Source organism: Idiotropiscis lumnitzeri, chromosome 15 (genome assembly GCF_059441095.1).
Source record: "Idiotropiscis lumnitzeri isolate Australia: NSW breed Sydney's pygmy pipehorse chromosome 15, RoL_Ilum_1.0, whole genome shotgun sequence".
Lineage (NCBI taxonomy): Eukaryota > Metazoa > Chordata > Actinopteri > Syngnathiformes > Syngnathidae > Idiotropiscis > Idiotropiscis lumnitzeri.
This window is the reverse complement of record NC_142405.1, coordinates 3,118,979-3,137,338: the sequence shown is the minus strand read 5'-3', so window position 1 is coordinate 3,137,338 and position 18,360 is coordinate 3,118,979. Positions and strand designations below refer to the sequence as shown.

Here is an 18,360-nt window from a genome sequence, read left to right as displayed (position 1 = left end):
AAAGATAACAGGCATGTGCACACAAGTGGTGCTCAAGCACCTGCTCTTTTGCTCTGGATGTAAATAGGGGCCTTTTTGCTACTGGCAATTTTTTTCTTCAAATACTTCCTTTTCATACTCATCACAACGACAAACAATCAAAAAGTTTTTATATTCGATAGTTTCCAGTCCTTCTGAGAATTGTACATCCCCCCACCTAATTGATTTGGGGTTAATCAGAGGTACTTTAAATGAAGGTAGTGCCATTTAACTGACATTTAAATGCAATTAATACCACAGATGTACATTATGGAATGAACCGACAGTTTCACTTTCTGTTGGCGTAAAAATCAGGATTGAAGATTTGAAAATCAATGATCTCAGATTTGTTTAAAATTCTTTCAAAGTTACAGTATCAAACAATATAGTGTGCCGCCATCTAGTGGTTGACAGTGGAATCACACCCAAAATAATACAAAACAGTATAGAAAATTGAATAATAACGGTACAAAACAAATTTGCAAACTAGCCGGACCATGAACCCGGAAATTCTGACAAAGCGAAGATTACTGTAATCCGACCACATTTGAGTCAAACCCAATCCTACTACTACTAAAATGTCGCCGAATTACCTTTGATATCCCGTTTCCCGGCCAGAAGTGGGATTTATTGGTGTTATGTCCCTTCCAATAGTCTGGTCCAGCCCAGTCAGCATTTTCACCAGCAATCCCCTCCCGGCGTTTTCTCCTTCAGCTCCATTTTGCTGTGATGAAAAGTAACACATGTGCCGACCGCATCAACTCGCATGAATCTCGATCAACTTTGTGCTTGATTGCAAACCGGAGCATGCATTTTTTTTAAATTGTGGCCCGGGACTTGAGCACACTGAGTAAGCATTAATGCTCCAACTTTACGCGGGACCATCTGCGAAAATAACCCAGCACGATTGTTTTGCTGGGAAATAAAAGCTTTTCAAAGCGTACTTGCTTGTGGCTTGTGTTTCATAAATGCCGGTTGAACAATGCAACATCGCTGAGGTATTAAAGGTGAACTATTTAGAGAAGATAATGCAGTCACGGGTGGCGGCAGGTTCACTCTTGCATTGGTTGAGATTATTTCAACTATGTACCGAGTGTGTACATCCTTCCATGGAGGCTTCACACACACACACACAACGTTGATCAAACCATCCACTTCTTGTAAAGCGGCAGAGTTCTTTTGACTGCCAGTAATCATCATCGACCGCATATTAAGTGTTTTTTAATTATATCTGCCTGCTTGGAATTGCCTGGTGGAGAGCCGAGATTTTCTAGTTCAATTTTTGCTTTTGGGGTGGCGAGCTTCCGTGGTTCAAATTACAGCGTGTTTCAGAAGTGTTGTTTTCTGTCCGTTAGTTAACGGCTTTTGTTGTCGTGCGATCACAAAGGCCCGTTGCGCTACGTCAAACCGTTACTTTCAGGTTGCGTTTTTTTTTAGGTTTTTTTTAGGACTTTTATTATGCGTACAGTTATGAAATTTCTTTTTTTAAATCAATGAAATAAAAAGATGAACATGTGACACTGACAACACCCAATGTTTGACCATAATTTCAAAGTGCTTCGTGAATATGATTCATGTTTATTATTTTAAGGAAATATTAAAAAAAAAAAAAAGATACATTATTTTTAGAATCCGAGTGAGAAAATACGACAACAAACACTTTTGGTACAAAACCTTACCAAATTCTTTTGCAAAAATACAGTTTCAGTTCCCATTTGAGTTGTAACGAGTCGTTGCAGTTCCTTTTGTTGTAACCATGACAACCGTCCTCGAGCAGAATGCTGAAAGAAGAGGCTTTGGAATCTTTTTTTTTTTGCACAAAATCCAACAAAATTCCTTCGAGATGACCACATTTCATTTTGCATTCATTTAATCAGATTGAAATATTCCATTTGCACAAAAATCCTACCAAATGTTGTTTTTTCAGTTGCGGGTGTTGTCATAACCTCAACACGTCAATAGAACATTTTTTTTCATCATTTATTTCTGAAATGCAAACTTGTGCTGCGGCATGTATGGCCAGCGTCTCAGGAAGCAATAAGGAAAAGCCACTTCACTTCCACAAGAGTCATAAATCTATAAAACTATCGATCATAAATATTAATCCTAGCCTTAAAAATGCACACAGTGTTTTCTACAAAGGCGGGAATGAATATAATATAGTGAGAATTCAACACATGCTCGTGCTGTAATTACACTTGCGGCCCAACTAGAAATGATTACATAGGGGACCGCTGGCAGGAGCAGTAATGCAAAGACATTAGGCCAGCTTTTTTTTTTTTGCCAAGACAATAAATACATAATAAACCCAAACAGAAAATGAACTCACTGTTGAAATGTTGCCACATTCCAAAAGATTCATTTGTGCACAAAACTTAAAAATGTGCAATGTTACTATGAACAAATAAAAAAAATTAATAATACTATTTTTTTTTTTTTTTTTTTAAATGTAGTCCTCAGTGAATGTTAATTGGGCAAAGTTTATCAATGCCGATGAAGCGAACGAACGAAAGCAGATCTAATTAGCATACGAAACGCAACCCTGCTCAATCGTGATCTCACCTGGGCGACCCGCGCGCCGGCTGAAAATGTCGTCTGAATTTTCATGCGCGTCAATTGCATGCGGTTGTGGGCAACGCCGGCAGGTCACGCCGACCGTCTGATCATGATGAGCAAACTCACAAAAAAAAAAACAAACTTCAAGGTGGATGGCTTGACAGCACTCATGGTGACTTGTGAGCTATTTGGAAAAGTGAAAGAAAAGTTCACTGAAACGATTTTGATAAGAACTTGGATTCACTGTCCGAAGCACGTAGCGTCACTTGATGACTATCAGTTATTTTGTGATTTTCTGTTCTCTCTCGGCTTTACTTGTCAAGCAATCAAAAGAGAGCTGCAAGGCGATAAACCAAAAAGTCTTAAAAAATTCTTTTAAAAAAAATTTAAAATCCGACTAACTTCTTGCGCCAATCGTCCATTACTGCCCCCTACAGGAACGGAGTGCACTTTTCTGATTTCAAAAGAATCAGGCATTTATTTCGTGTTGGATTGACTTGCTCTCATGTTTTTTTTTTTTCCCGGGATGCGTGCTCGCTCCGTTGTTTGCATTTCTGTCCAAATCTTTGCCGAAGAAACGTGCATCCGTGCTACGCACAAAGCAGCCGATAAATGAACACACGCACACGCCAAACGATTGCCAGCAGCTAATTTCTGTAATAATCTCAACTCTGCACCTAATTGGCTGCACGCCAGCTGTTTCTCATCAAAATAATGAGTCTGTCTCTTACGAGGAAATGATCCGTCTTCTCTTTTCCCTTTCTTCTTGTCGTCTACCCACGGAATCTGCACTTTCTTCCTTGCCTGAGATGAAGCTGAATGACTCACCAGAAGGGGAAGGAAAGTACTAATACTTTGTTACTGTACTTAATTAGATTCATCACTCCCTCCATTTGAAAAGAGATACAAACAAAAAGGGTCTTGTTTACCGTTTTCAAATTCAGTGGATGACGACATGACGTGAAAAGAAAAAAAAAAAAAAGTGATCCATGGAGGACTGAGCTCTCGGGGTGTAGTAAAAATACTAAAAAAAAAAATACTCCATAAAAAGTTGCTCCTCAAATGAAGTCATTTATTCGAAGAAATGTGCTCCACAAAAAAAAAAAAAAAAAATTCAAACCTGGCAAGGAAATGTGAACAAGGGTACTTTTACCATTTTTTTTGGTGTTTTTTTTGTTTTTTTTTTTGTTTTCCCACTTCTACCCTCGGCCCTCCCGTGTCTCCCCCACCTCGTTTTCGTCACCTCCTGAGTTTCGTTTGATGCTGCGGATGATGAAAGGAATTCTTACAAGCTCTGCGGGAGCCTATCAAGGATTTCTGGGATTTGTACACTGAGTCACGATCATAAAAGGTTAATGCGGATCTATTTTATTTGTGAGATCTTGCCGGTCTGCAACAGCGGCCCTTTAAGAGGCAACGAATCCTATTTGGTAACATAAGTGGGTGTTAAAAATGGACGCATCTTGCACCATGAGACAATAGAAACCAATCAGCAAAAGCTACATAAACAGAAGAGAAGTTTGGTGCACGTGCAACTAGCTCCATATGGGCGCCCTCTAGTGGTGCATGAAAGAATCACTCCATTAAAACTGTGTCGAATGAAAAGTGGCTTAATTTTCTTTTTGTAAATCCAGTTCAGAATTTTTTTTAAGAACAGTTCAGTTGTATTTAACTTTTTAGTACAGATGCATTTAATCTTAAAGAACTCTTTGTATTTAAACATTTTTTAGGTCCAATTAACTTTTTAAAGGCAATGCATTCTAATTTACAGTTAGTTTTTTTTTTTTTACCATATTTAAACACCCAGTTCAAAGTGTGCATAATGTAGATAATAATTTACAGAAGTTTAATGTTGGCCATTATGGAGAGTGCCAAGTATTTTTGGAGGTGGTACTTGATGTAAAAAAGTTTGAGAACCACCGCATCAGAGTATGTTGAACTCGAATTTGCTTTCACGATACGACTCGTGTCGTTCAAATATTTTCTTTTTTTTTTTTAGACATCATAAGATGTAGGACTGTTTTCTGTAAATTGTGAGCAAATTGCATAATATGTCACCCTTATTACTTTTGTCTGCTCTTGTCTTTTATTGTCTTAATAAAAGCTTGTCTCATCTCCTCCGGCAATAAAATGTAATCCTGTAATGATGATTATCCTGTCTCATCTTATCATATCTTATTACGTAATGTTAATCCCAAAAAAATCTTCAAAAAGTTGAGAAAGTACTTTTTTTTTTTTTTTCCCGACGGTTTGACATTTTTCTAATGAACAAATCGCAAATGGCTTATTCAATTAGACGGATGCAATTTGTTTGATTTTAATTAGTAAACAATCAAAGTTCTTCCGATCGATATGCTCTTGGCGCACATTTTGAGGAAGCCAACGAACGGTGCCAGATGCGGGCAAACGCCATCGTCCTGATTAGACAAATTCATTTCTTTTTAGCTGCTGTGCGTCTAATAAAAAAAAAAAAAAAAAAAAAAAAAAAAAAATGGACATGTTGAAGATGAAGCTATTAAAGACGAATGACGGATGGCGCGTCGTTTGTCATGGCAACTGAAGATCCGTGCGGGGATCAGACGCGTTTCAGGACTCCATAAAGAGCACTCATGGGGAACTTTCTTTCAGCGAGCCGGAGATATTGTTCCGAGATGCTCAACTTGTATGCGGTGATGAAGAGTGGAGGGATCAGAGCAATTCAGACCTTAGATCCTTTTTCCTCTGGGTTGGGGATTTCCTAAAAGTGAGTATTTTTTTTATTTTTTTTTGCATGTGTGGTTTGTTGTTTCAGGGTGTTGAACGAGGATACAGCGATTCTTTTGTAATCCGCCTCTCACACCTTATCTGTCAGTCACACGTCTCATGTATCTCCTCTCCTGCAATTCCGGGAATGGATGTGCGGCTGAAAACCAAAAACTAGAAAGCCTCGACCCCGCCAAGCGACAAACAACACTAATGTGCACGGTGGTGTTGCACCGATGAGACTCCAGCACGCAAATTGGACGGGACGGCAACCTTGAGCCGACCCGCATAGCATCGCCTTGCCGGCTTGTTGGCATTCTGGCGAGCCTTACGATAAGATCCATAAATCATTACAGTGAAGGTGACCCCAACTAGAGGCCAGTAATAACCTTCTGCTTTGTTTTTTTTAAATATAGAAACACGTGAATGATGGTTGTCATTAAGCGAAGGCCAACTCTGTTAAAAATAAAGATGCTTTATGGTGTGTGCTCAATGTGGTTTGTTTCGATTGGGAAGAGCTCCACTGATGAAAAATAATTCATTTTCAAGCTATTTAGATGCCTTTTATGTAAAAAAAAAAAATAATAAATAAAAAAAATAAAATATCGGTGAATGTGACTAGTAGCTTAAAGGGGAAGTCAACTCCAAGAAATTCTTTGCAATGAAATGTTCCATGCGCTAAAAGAACCTAAAGACAAATTTGTGGAGTATGAATGAAGCTGCAAAATTGAGCCATTTTGGCAGAAATTAATTTAACTTATAACATAATGAATGAAATTTTTAGTTTGACATATTTTGTCACGTATGACAAACACCCAACACTATACAGACTAAAGAATAGAAAATAAATACAGTATACGTGTTGAGAAATGAAGGAAAAAACTAAAAATTAAAAACAAAAATTGACAGAGTCTTAATGGAGAGGAGCACATTTGTCTTTACTGATTTGAGTGGAATGACATTCAATCAGGAGGAACAATAGTTAAAAAAAATGCACCTGAATTTGGAGCGAGATGACTAAAACTCACTTTTATTCAATAAAAAAAAAGAAAAAAAAAAAGACTTCCTGCTCATTATGTGCGCCATTAACAAGTCTGTTACTCACGGTGTTGGCCTGTTGTTTTTTAATTTATTTCTTTTATTGAATTTCTTTTTTCCAAGGGCTACACTCACTCACACACACACACAACCACAATTGGCTGAATGTGTGAATGCATGTAGGTAGTTTTAGGTGGGTAGAAAGCAGACGTCTGCGCTCTGAATCATTTTCATGGTCAATAAAATGCGGTGAATGTGCAAGAGCAAGTCTATTGGAGCAACGTGCACACTGTAAATGTTGTTTTAACTGTGAGAAATGATCCTGTCAGAGAGCCGAGGGCATTTGTGATACATCCAGGTGGCTAACTCTGGTCAACGGTGCTTATCCTGGCAAAATGTCAACTTTTTTTAGGCACATAAAGTCAGTTGCACCCCCCTCGGAAAGTTACAAACAAATTAGCCGCACACTCGTCGACACAATAATAGTTGGACATGACATGAAAAAGTCTTAAGGACCAATCCCAGAAGTTAACTAAGGAGTATTTAAAAAAAAAAAAAATTATTGTCTAAGGCAGGCGTGGTAAAAAATTAAATGAGTAAACCTTGTTAATGTTTTATTTTCTAAATACTGCAGTTTTCCAAAGATATATTGTGGTAATGCTTTTCTTCACTTTCATTTAAAATTAAATGTATTTTATCCTCCGATGAGGTGAGGTTACCAAAACACTCCATCCATCTGTTCTTGGTCCGGCCCCTCTGTCAAATTTTATAAACCATTCTGGCCCGCCAATCAAAAAGTCTAGCGCCGCCCCTGCACTGAACAGCGTCAGAATCTCATGATCAGAACCAAAACAAGAGCAATCTGTAGTAAGCAGAGTATTTTGAAAGCAATTACGTGAGGGTCATTAACGTGATATGTTCACAAATCAGACCTTGACTCAGTGCAGAAAGTGGAGCGGAATTATCTTTCTTCACCATCATGATGAAAAATGTGTGACTTGTTGTAAATAGCTCATTTATATATCCAGCAAAGAAATAAAATATAAAACCAATATTTTAGGTGTTAGTAGTAGTAGTGGAAGATTCATTGCCGCTTTCAGCTTTAACGTGACTAAACGTCGGCAAACGTCGGACAGCGACTCGTCACGATTCAAAGTTGAAACGAAATTCCAGAGCGCTTGCAGCTCATCCATTTTTGTTCCCCTCCACTTCTCGCTCGCCGCGTTGTTTGCTCCGAGCCGAATGGAAGTCGCACCTGATTATTTCCATGTGAAACGCTGGCGCTCCCCCACCAAGCTGGCACGACGACGCGTCTGATTTGGGCTTTGATTAGGAGTGTGATGAGCGGAGATAATCGCACATGGCTTCCTGAAAGCGACGCTATCTCGCAGGAAAACACTTTGACGACATCACTGGGGGGTCCCTTAAAGGATCCAAGTGTGGGGGGGGGGAATAAAGCCCAAAGCCCTTCCCCTGGCTCCATGAAAGACGCTCAAGGAGCGTGCAGCACCGAGTGGGACTCATTTTTAATTTACCATACCTCTATTCAGCGTGGCAGGAAGACTTATGAATACTCCCTGGTGCAGTATTTATGAAGGTGTCAAATGGGCAAATCAGAGACGATAAGGGCACCAGCTGCTATTTGTACAAAGCTCCGGCTGGATAATGTGCCGTGGCCAAGACTCATCGTCATGCCAAATTTCGGTCACTTTAAGACGAAAGTCAGCTCCAGTGAGACAAGAACAACTAAAGCTCAAATTGGAATATTTTTTTTTAACATACTAAACAAAGTCTGCTATCAAACTAGCTAGCAATGTCAATAACAAATGGACGCACACTAGCTACTAGTAGTTACTCTCAGAAAGTAACTTACTCTAATTAGCTAGCTAACTAACAACCAACTAACTACCTTACTAATAGACTTGCTAGTTTTTATGCTAACTTTCTGTATAGCTAGCTACCTACATAGCTAACTAATCGGCTTGCTAGCAATCTATCTAATCAACTCACTAAACTGTATCTAGCTAGATAACAAACAAACTAGCTAACTTGCTTTTATTTGGGCAGTTTTCACGCAATTAACGAGCTAGCTACATGACTAATAAACTTGCTAACTGCCTGACTAACTAAATAAATAACGACTTCTAACTGATTCCTCCTGTCTAATTAGCTAGCTAGCTAACAACCAACTAACTACCTGACCAATAAACTTGCTAGTTTTTATGTTAACTTTCTGTATAGCTAGCTACCTACATAGCTAACTTAATGGCATGCTAGCAATCTATCTAATCAACTTACTAAACTGTATCTAGCTAGGTAACAAACTAAGTAGCTAACTTGCTCTTACTTACAGTTTTCACGCAGATTAACAAGATAGCTACATGACTAAAAAACTTGCTAACTGCCCAAGTAACTAAGTAAATAACTACTTCCAACTGATTCCTCCTGTTAGCTAGCTAGTTTATGAACAAATAAGCTACCTGGATACATTGCAAATTAATTAAGTAATAGCGATAGAAAGATCTCTGTTACGTGTAGCTTCCCGCACTGCATCGCCGTTTCAATATGAATGAAAGGTTGGCAAAATCGATAAGGATTAATTAATTCATTGGCTTTAGATGATATAGAGATCCGAGCTGTCATTTGCACCGTAAAGCAAAGCGAGTAAGGATTTCAGCAAAACAATACATTGCCACGGCATGCGCCTCGCTTTCACGCTGGCAGCGTTTGAAGGAGTTGGTGGGCTTGTCGGCTCACTGCCTCCATATGTTGGATTGTTCACACATGAAAGCTGCAGGCGGTCGCGCTTCTCACTGCTCTGTACTTGACTATATGCCAACTCGAGTCGCCGCCGCCTGCACTTTGCATGCATGAGGTGAACAAAAAAAAGTCGTGGATCATATTAACGGCCAATAATTAGTAAAGTCATCAAGCAGCTGGGGGTCATGGAGGTGCAGGACAGGGAAGGCGCATTGTGGTTACACTGTACTTGTTTCCACACTAGGAGGCCACTTTTACTAATCTTTTACGCGTGCAAAAAAAAACGGAAACAAATTTGACTGCTCAGGCAATCAGATGAGGAAAGTGATCGACTAACCGGCAGCACTCAGGTTTGAGTCTGCCAAACACGCTAACTTCCTGTGCGGTTCATTTTGGGGGTATTATGCAAATTGAGTCATTTAGCAAGCACAATTTGATTGATCAAACCCGAGACGACTTGTGATGGCTGATTTTGCGTCGCGTATTTTAATGCCGCATGTGAAAGTCTCGCGCAAACGGCACCACCGGGGCATAACCATGATGAGATTACGCAACCAAAAGGATGAGGAGCAGGTAGAACGGATCTTCGCAAAATATTTGAAATGCGACAAACAAAAATAGTGTCATGATGGCTGTTTGTGAAGATGAAGAACTCAGCGGACGGTCACGTGAACCCGCTAAGTACGTTTTCCGAAAGGACGGACGTGAGAACTTTCTTCCTAAGAACACAAACGCCTGGTTGTGTGCTTCGTTGGGCGCGATCGTGTGCACTTTCATTCACAGGCAATCAGGATGTTCACGCTGGAGGACGTGTGAACGAACGCACGGATCAAATTTTGCTTTCGGATACTTTGAGCGCTCAGAATTGCGGCTTCACGCGTCGACACATATAATAAATGACACCCGATCTCTGCCGCCACTAGAAACAATTGCATTTGTGTTGCAGAGCAAACCGACACCAAAGAGTTACTACTCACTGCGCAAAATGAACAAGGAGAGCACCACTGCCAACTAGTGGAGTGGAGGTGCAATTACACTTCATTGTTGTACGACGGAAGTGCACCCCTCAGCATCGCCCCACTATTTGAGAAGTACTGGACTAAATGTTTCATGAAACAATCGCATGCAAACACTTGGAGCACACTTTCTAAGCACTGAACTATATGAAAAAAAAAAAAAAAAAGACGATTGACCAACTGAAATGACGTTTTTTTTCTCCTCCCAATTTGCAGCCTTTGTCATTTACCTCCTCTGTTCATGCCCATGATGACCAAATGAAACGCTCAAGCCGCCATTATTATTGCTGGAGGATGTGCGCGCCCTTGAGTGCTTCATCCGGCGCCATGGACAACAGCAACAGAACACAAACACGAGTAAGCACACTTGTCTGTCTGACCTCCAATTTTTGGAGTTCCATTTAAAGGAATGGAGCACTTCCATCAAAAGCGTCCCTCTCCTTCAAGCACAATTCACACGACCTCTACGTCCTCCCGCTTGAGTTCAAACTAATCTTGTCCACCTCCCAGCCTCCGCCGATCACACACTTGTCAATCTGTTGTGCTGTTCCAACCATTACGTGAGCGGCCGCATCATTGAGACAACAACGTAGGCGGATGTCCTCCGGTCGGCATCGGCGTGGGCCGCCTTCAGGTGCCGGCCGGTCGGCTCTCTCGGGGGTAGCCAGGCGGGCCCGGCCGGCCGGCTCTCGTCAGACTAGTGGGCGCCTCGCCGCTAAACTGCCTGCAGATGACACAACGGAGAGAAGCGGAAGGAGCAACCGAGCGCCGCCGCTGCCGTACCCCACGTGTGCGCCCCAGTCCGCTACCGTGGCCTTTGACTTGTCATTTCGCTTGGTTTACGTCCTACGTGATGAGTCAGACATCGGCACGGAAAAATACTGTGTAGGAAGGGGATGCTTTCATTTGCGTTCTTCTTTTTCTCGTGCTGCGTCTGTTGTTGTTGACCGTCCAAATTCATGAAATGGCAACACGTCGACTGCCGCAAAGCAAAAACAATTTTGGGACAAATCAAAAGGAATTGGATCATTTCCAACCGCATCCCGGTTGATCTCTCGCATTCATTTGGACAGAAACACACAAAGGTTATTGGTCACTTTCAAGTAATTTATGCAAACGTCAGGAGAGACTTTTTCTCCGGGTGAGTCATCCACTTATAACAGCAAAGAATGTCTTTCTATCAGCCTGCGACATTTATGTTATTTCCACCCTCAAAGCGTCCTTCTCTCCGTCGGAACATTCGGAAGGTCCGCTCCGTCTCGCTGAGTAATATCTCGAGACACTCGGGATGACGAAAGGCGGCCGTCATTTCCGCCAGATGAATTATTAACGCGTTATTTTTTGCTCCTTCTGTGGCCAGAAGTGTCCAGCGGACAGGTTAGAGGATTGCTGACTGAGTCAATGTTGGGAATGAGTCAGAGGATGAGAGGTGCGGGACCAAGGCTTGTTATTAAAAAAAAAAAACGCCGGAGACGGTGCTTTGAGAGCGTGTCGGAAATATGACGATCGCCAATCGAGAGGTATTGTGCAGGAACAAAATAAGTACTTTTTAAATGAAATTTAGTATTTAGGCGGTCAGTTTTTTAGCATATATTCTTTAGCCTCAATGTAGCGAACGGGCACACAAAAATAAGTACGTTGAAGAAGAAAGAGAGAAGAAAGTGTGACGAATATTGTTTTATTATTTTTAATTTGATATTTTCTATTTGGTGTTAGAGAGTAAGATAAAAAAAAAAAATTCTCGTTAAACATTTTTGGTGAGGCTGGGACCGATTAATGGCACTTATATCTATTTTAATGGGAAAAGATCATTTGAAATATGAATGCTTTTTCATTTTCGGTTTTCAGGGCATCCACCGATGGGGGGGGGGGGCATCCAGCCCCACCCCATCAGTCCCCCCAAAAATTGGAATAGGCAGCAAAAATCACTTTTGGCTGTTTATCGACAGCTAATGAAAAAAATATTCCGCCATGACCAAACCCAAAAAAAACAAGTGAGACGCGACATTCGCAATGTGAGCCGTACGGCACTTTGGTGTCAATTTCAATCGACAGCAGAGGGCGCTGCTGCACAAAATGTCAATCTATACCTGAAAACAGCCGGCTTATTCTGTTTAAAATTATTTTCCGCGAACGGTAGCGTCATCGGAAATCTTTGTCTTGATTTCCACTTCAATCATCCTTACACGGGAAAAGGAAAACCAGCGGCAGGTTACGAACCGCGTTTGCGACGTCAACGGCTGACGTGGCGCCGTCAAGAGTTGACTTATTTTGGAGAAAGCAACACTCAACGGCTCTTAAATCGCTCTTCCCGATGGAACGCGCCGACGACAAGGTTGTACAAGCTTGTGAATTATGCATATATTTGAAGTCGGTGTGTAAAATATATAGACGCATCCCTTCCATGCCTCTTGGCTCGCAGTTAATGGATCGAGAAGTAGTACTACACTTTCAAAAAAAAAAAAGGCAGACAAACATCCACTTAGGTGGTTTTAATTATACATATCTTGCTTGCTCGTCCAAATCCAGCCGGTGTGTAAATGTATCAATAGGAGCTCCGTGTTATATATAGGCAAGGATAGAAAACGGGAGCGAAGCCGAACTGGAGTGGCTCAGCGGGGAGCGCTGAAAGCGCCGACGTGTTATTTTCAGACGCTCCGTAGACAAAGCGTTGCTCATCTCGCGAGTGGCGAGGGGACGACGAGGCTGCCGCGAGTGCGACGGCGCCCCGGCGATTCTTTTGGAAGGCTTTTAGTGGAGGAGGTGTGTTCATCCCGACGGTCGCCGCCTGGCGCGAGCGAGTTCGCCCACGCTCGCATGTCATGCCTCCATCCGCCGCCGCCGCTGCTGTCAGATAGCGTCACAGGATACATGACAGAAGACGACTGCCTCAAACTCAAACGCAACGTTTGCTTTTTTTTTTTCCTATGGATGTGATGAGACGGCGTTTGACTGCAAGAACATTTTTGTCACACTCAACTTGTCACAAGTATTTGATACCGTCACTGGTGACTTCCCTGACGTAAATCCACCTCGAAGCACCACGTTCCCGATATTCATTCAACGCTCGTCTCTCGGCGTTCCCCCCAGTTTAGCCCAAGCTTTTGGACAAACCAACTCAGCGTCGATTTCATGGCCTTTTGGAGACCTTTCAGCGGGTAACGGCGAGATGAATTCCTCCCTCATCAGCGCATCCCATGCTGTCAACATATTCAAATGCATGCAAATTGCACTTCCGCCAAGGTTGACGGCGTGAGATCCGTGTCGAAACCTAATCGGGCGCCGCGCTCTACCCCGGTGTTTATGCAAATGACGTCTTCGACTCCGAAACATCTTCAGTAATTACGCCGCAGGTTGCGCTGATGCCAAAGTCCGTACTTCTTTCTTGCCTCAGCTGTGATTTGACATGTTGACTTTTTAGTTTAATGGTGTTTGTGTGGCGTGCTACTTTATACACCGATGCAAACTGTTTTTCATCATCATCATTGTTTTTTTTTTTTTTTGGGGGGGGGGGGGCTAAAATTTGCATCCCCGCTACATAAGAAGCTTAGCGCCTTTGTTCGCATTGGCGGCTGTCTTGCGCAATCTCAACATGCACTTAGCAAGCTAGCTATGCCTCCACTCCGAAAATGCATCTACGCATGTACAGGCTCCGCTGGTGCTTTAGAGTGCCTCGTTGTTGGTCATAAGTGCGCACATGTCACGGGGAGAAAACACAAGTGCGAGGTAAAAAAAAAAAAAAAAGTGCCGACTAGCGTGGAGTACAAGAGCTTCGCACTTGTGTTCAATTTAGAGTGCCTCATTGTACCGCGTTGGGCATTTTTCCATAGCAGTGGAATTTATTGAGCAGCACATTGAGTGGACACACTCACAACGTTTTAAAGTGGGAAGATCTTGATTTTGACGACGTATTTAACGTACTCGATGAACACAATATAAACGTATTTTTGTGGTCTTATTTTGGGTTATAAGGACGTCCATCTCTCTCTTAAATGTAACACTGCAGCCGAGTCCTTGCAGGAGGAGATTTGGGCCGACAATCAAAATGGGCACGCGACATCCCGCCTCCTATCTTCCCATTTGGCTGCCCGTCTCTTCCTCTGGCAAGATGGACGTGCTGCACTTCATCGACAGCAGATATTCCATTAAATCAGCCTCTCGCTGGCCCGCGTCTCCGCCCCTGAATTATTAGCTCGTGCCGTTACTTCCCTCCGCTCCCCAAATTGGCTTAGCCACTAAATGAAGGATTTAAATAATTCATTCCGCCTATCTGCCTCGCCTTTTCTTGCGCGCGCCCCCGACCCGCTCGGACTTCATTGAGTCGCATTATCGCCTATTCATTCGGAGAGGCGGGTCCCACCAGCGGGAGTTGTTTTGGTGTCTTTCGTGGACACATGATTAGGTACAGCCGCAGGAGAAACTCCACACACGAAGCAGTGATTCATTTGCAGTCTGGTGAACATTTCCTGCTCAGTAGGGAGGCTCAGAATCTCCAACAACAACACAAAATGTCAATAAATTGTCTTTTATTTTTTTTTTTTTAACCTCCCCAGTTGTTGGTCATGAATAATAGAGGATCTTAATACAGCTCACGCCGTAGCAGTTTTTCTGTGCAGGGGGGAAGTTTGATATACTCCCTGTGTGATTATTTATGAGGTCAAGGATATTTTTGGGAAATGCAGTTGGACAAAAGAACGCGGTTTGATGGATGTCAAAGACCGTATTTTTAATTTTCTTTTTTTTGCAAACAGGTGCATTTAGAAACAGATGTTTGCGCCGTTGTGGGAGTGAACATGGCCAAATCGATTGCCGGCCAAATAAAAAGGGGCTCGTCTCATTATGAAGTATGATGACATCCACCAAACGGAATCTGTCACGGAAATGGCGTTGCGCCACGACTTAGACCGGATTTACCATGGCCTAAATTCCAGTCTTATCTCAGTCACCAAAAAGTCAGGGGCGTGTAAGAGGAATACCCTCGTTCCTCCGGCGAGGTGTCGCGGAGATATGACATGGTATTATTACTATTTGACCACCATAACCGAAAAATCACTTTTTATTAAGATGCCTGGAAGTGGGGGGGAAAAAAAAGAACAGTATGCTTCCTTGAACAATGTGCGTATGAACGTGGCTGAAGCTGAATGACGGCATCACACTGTGAGCCATTTCTAATATTTCGGTGACCTAATTCACAGCGAGACCCGCAGCTCTTGTATTGTTTCTCCACCGAGCTGACTTGAAGAGGTGGCGCCAGCAGAAGCGTATCCCAACGATAAATATTTCATCAGCGAACCGACGCAGACATATTACTTCTTGAGTCAAGACCTTTAACTCCCGCTATCTGCGGGTTATCTTTTAATGCGGCGTCCAGTCCACTGAGGCTTGCCAGCCGAAGCGGGCGAGGATATTAGAAAGCGCGGCTGCTGTGCATGTCCTTGTCCGTGCTTCACACATTCACTTCCTCCACGCTGCAGTCTCCAAAGCTGCTGCCAAGTTCTTTACACACACACACACACACACACACTCACATCCACCCCCTCAAAGAGGAGCAGCTTCCAGATCTTCTCGGGCCGGCCACTTTGTCGTTAGAGAGGCTATCGCAGGCTCTTATGAATCAAAGCGGCACAATTTCATATCTTGGAGCTCAAATGCGGCGCCTTCATGTGCACAAGCACATACTTCGTTTCAACTCTTAAACTGGTGCGCCCGCCTCGGAGCGAGTAACGCATGACATTTAACTGATATGTCCATCATATTCTCTAAACTCAGACCATAAATATTGAAAAATTTACATTTTAATATCCATTGCATGTGAAGACTTTTTTTCGCCCATTCTATGCAAAATTGATAAATAATAAACATTATGATAATTAAAACAGTTTTCTAATGAGTGAATATTTTGCGAGCGGCAGCTTCTGCTATTCGTCAATTTATCACTGAGAAGTATTGATCTTCCATCGCTCGGAACAAGAATTGACTTCTTTGCTGAAATATGGTGGCCCTTCGCAGCTTGCCGCTCCACATTGCTGACCGCCCTCCCTCCTCTCCCCCGCACGGCTATTTAGGGCCTGAGAATTATGGACCAGCGCCGTCACACTGTGAGAGTTGATTTAATTATAGTGATAGTGATATATTGCCATATACATGGATATATATTTATCTATATTTGCCGAAATTATATTATTATTAATGACATACGGCAAACACAAGATGCTCCCTCGCAGCTGTGAGCATCAAATCTGATTGGAGGCGCTAACAAAGTTCAACGATATAAATAACTAATTACAATTTCACAAGACGATATAAGTCAGAATAACACAAGGGAAACGGTGACTAATGTCAAACTTCCGATGAGCCATCAATATAAAGTCACATGACTTCCTCATTAACATAAAAAGACATCCTTCGTCACATGAGGAAAGTGGGCGTGGTCACGGGGCTCAATCCCGTTAGGAGCTTTCCAACTTTGTGCCCGTGCCGGGCGGTGTTGATCCAAAAAACGCGCGCTTCTCTTTCTCTCCTCTCGCTCGCTCGCTTGCTCTGACAGCAACCTCCCTCCCTCCCTCTCCTCCACTGTTCATCCCTCCCACACACACGCACACACACACACTTCCTCCTTTAGCCCGCCTACCCCGCCGCCCCCCCCCTCCCTCGCTGGCTGTCTCGGCGGATAGAAAGAAGCAAGCCCGAGCGAGCAGCTTCGCTCAGCTGTAAGCGAGGAGCGCCGATGGAGCTCCAGCCACGCTGAGCGCTCACAATAAATACTCATCATTCATATCAGCACTGATACTACTAAGAAGAAGAACAAACGTGGATGTTGGAGCTCCCCCGCCATCCCCCGGGATCCTGGAAGCTTCTTTTGGAGCATGAGGACACTGAGCTGAGGAGCGCAGGTAGGAACGTGTTCTGTTTTGGTACTTGAATGCAACAAGCGTGCTTCTTTTTTTTTTTTTTTCATGTGCTCGGAAAATGTGGGGTTGAGGAGCACAAAAAAAAAAAAAGAAAATCCGCGCAATGTGAGCTCAAGTTGCATATCTGCACTTTAAGTTGTCATTCAGCACCATGGACAGCTCCGCCGCCTGAATGGCTTCCATTGCTTCTTGCGCATGAAAAAAAAGAAAGTTGTTTTACGCCTTAATGAATCTGCATTCTGATCAAAGTGTGCACACTGCCGGGGCGCGCAACAAACGCACAATGATTAGCCACTGCGTATGTATGGCCTTAATCTATTCTATTAGACTGCGCGGTCATTACAGTCGGCCGTGCGGGGCTCACTGGCGGATAAGCTGAGGATTTCGCAGCCTCCGTGCCATCTGTCTTTGGAAACGCACGCTGGAGGAGCCTCGCTCGCGCAAAACCTCGAGACGGATTGATTTTGCACAATGACTTAAGATGAAATATGCAGAAAATCTTGAACAGGATGATGAGTCACAACTTGCTTGCAACTTTTTGCCATTTTGCGTCTCTCTCACACTTCCACCCACCGCCCCCCCCTCCTTTGCCCCCCCCCCACTCCTCATCTCCCTTATCTTGATTATGCAGCTGGATGATTGAGTCAGCTATTTTGTATGCAACTTGCCCGAGCTCGCTCTTTTGTGGAGGGAGAGGGAGCGAGATCGTGCCGAGGATACCGAGAGAGAATTACAGCTTCTCGTGACAGTTTCCCCCCCAAAATAGAAGAAAAAAAAAATGTGAAAAATATGATGAGGCTGCCCCCGCTGGATAAATTGCTGTTTGAGGGAGACGGATTTCCTGAGGGGACGACACTTTGGGAAGCGTGGTCGACCTTATTAAGCGGGAATGGCAATGACACATTTCTTTGGACGGCCCGGATGGGAGAATCCAAAACTCTTATGCTCGTCTGACGGAGAGGAAGACAAAGCACAGTGAGGCTGCACTTTCATGCATCGCGTGACAAAATGCTTAAAGCAGGAGTAAGGAATAATTGTGTTTGGCTCCGGGCCGCTGTCTGCTTAAGTCCAAAGTGTGTTAAAAATATGCCAACAGAAAGCTTGAGATTCAAATGAATTGGAATTCAAATGGAAACTGAAGTGACAAAGCTAATGATGCTAAGCTAACGGAATGCTACAAGCTTGCTTGGTTAGGCATCCTCAAAATTTCCCATCAGGATGAGAAAAAATGCGGCTGCAATTCTATGCTTAGTGTGATAAAAATCTTAAAGCATCAGAAAAGAATAATTATGTTCCACACACCAGCAGCTTGTTGTAGA

At 42.9% G+C, this 18,360-nt stretch overlaps 2 protein-coding genes across 5 annotated transcripts in view; one reads left to right on the top strand and one right to left on the bottom strand.

The window, feature by feature from the left end:
- Positions 1-18,360, bottom strand: part of psmg3 (proteasome (prosome, macropain) assembly chaperone 3) — a 133,634-nt gene that overhangs the window by 13,142 nt on the left and 102,132 nt on the right. For both annotated transcript variants that reach the window (XM_088316402.1, XM_088316403.1), the window contains one exon: positions 612-742. In XM_088316402.1, the coding sequence (XP_088172528.1) occupies positions 612-694 (83 nt within the window). In that variant the 5' untranslated portion in view covers positions 695-742. The remainder of the gene's footprint in view (positions 1-611; positions 743-18,360) is intronic.
- The window catches only part of elfn1a (extracellular leucine-rich repeat and fibronectin type III domain containing 1a), a 60,623-nt gene continuing 59,079 nt past the window's right edge, over positions 16,817-18,360 (top strand). For all 3 annotated transcript variants that reach the window (XM_088316395.1, XM_088316392.1, XM_088316393.1), the window contains exon 1: positions 16,817-17,023. The gene's annotated coding sequence lies outside the window, so the exon portion shown is untranslated. The remainder of the gene's footprint in view (positions 17,024-18,360) is intronic.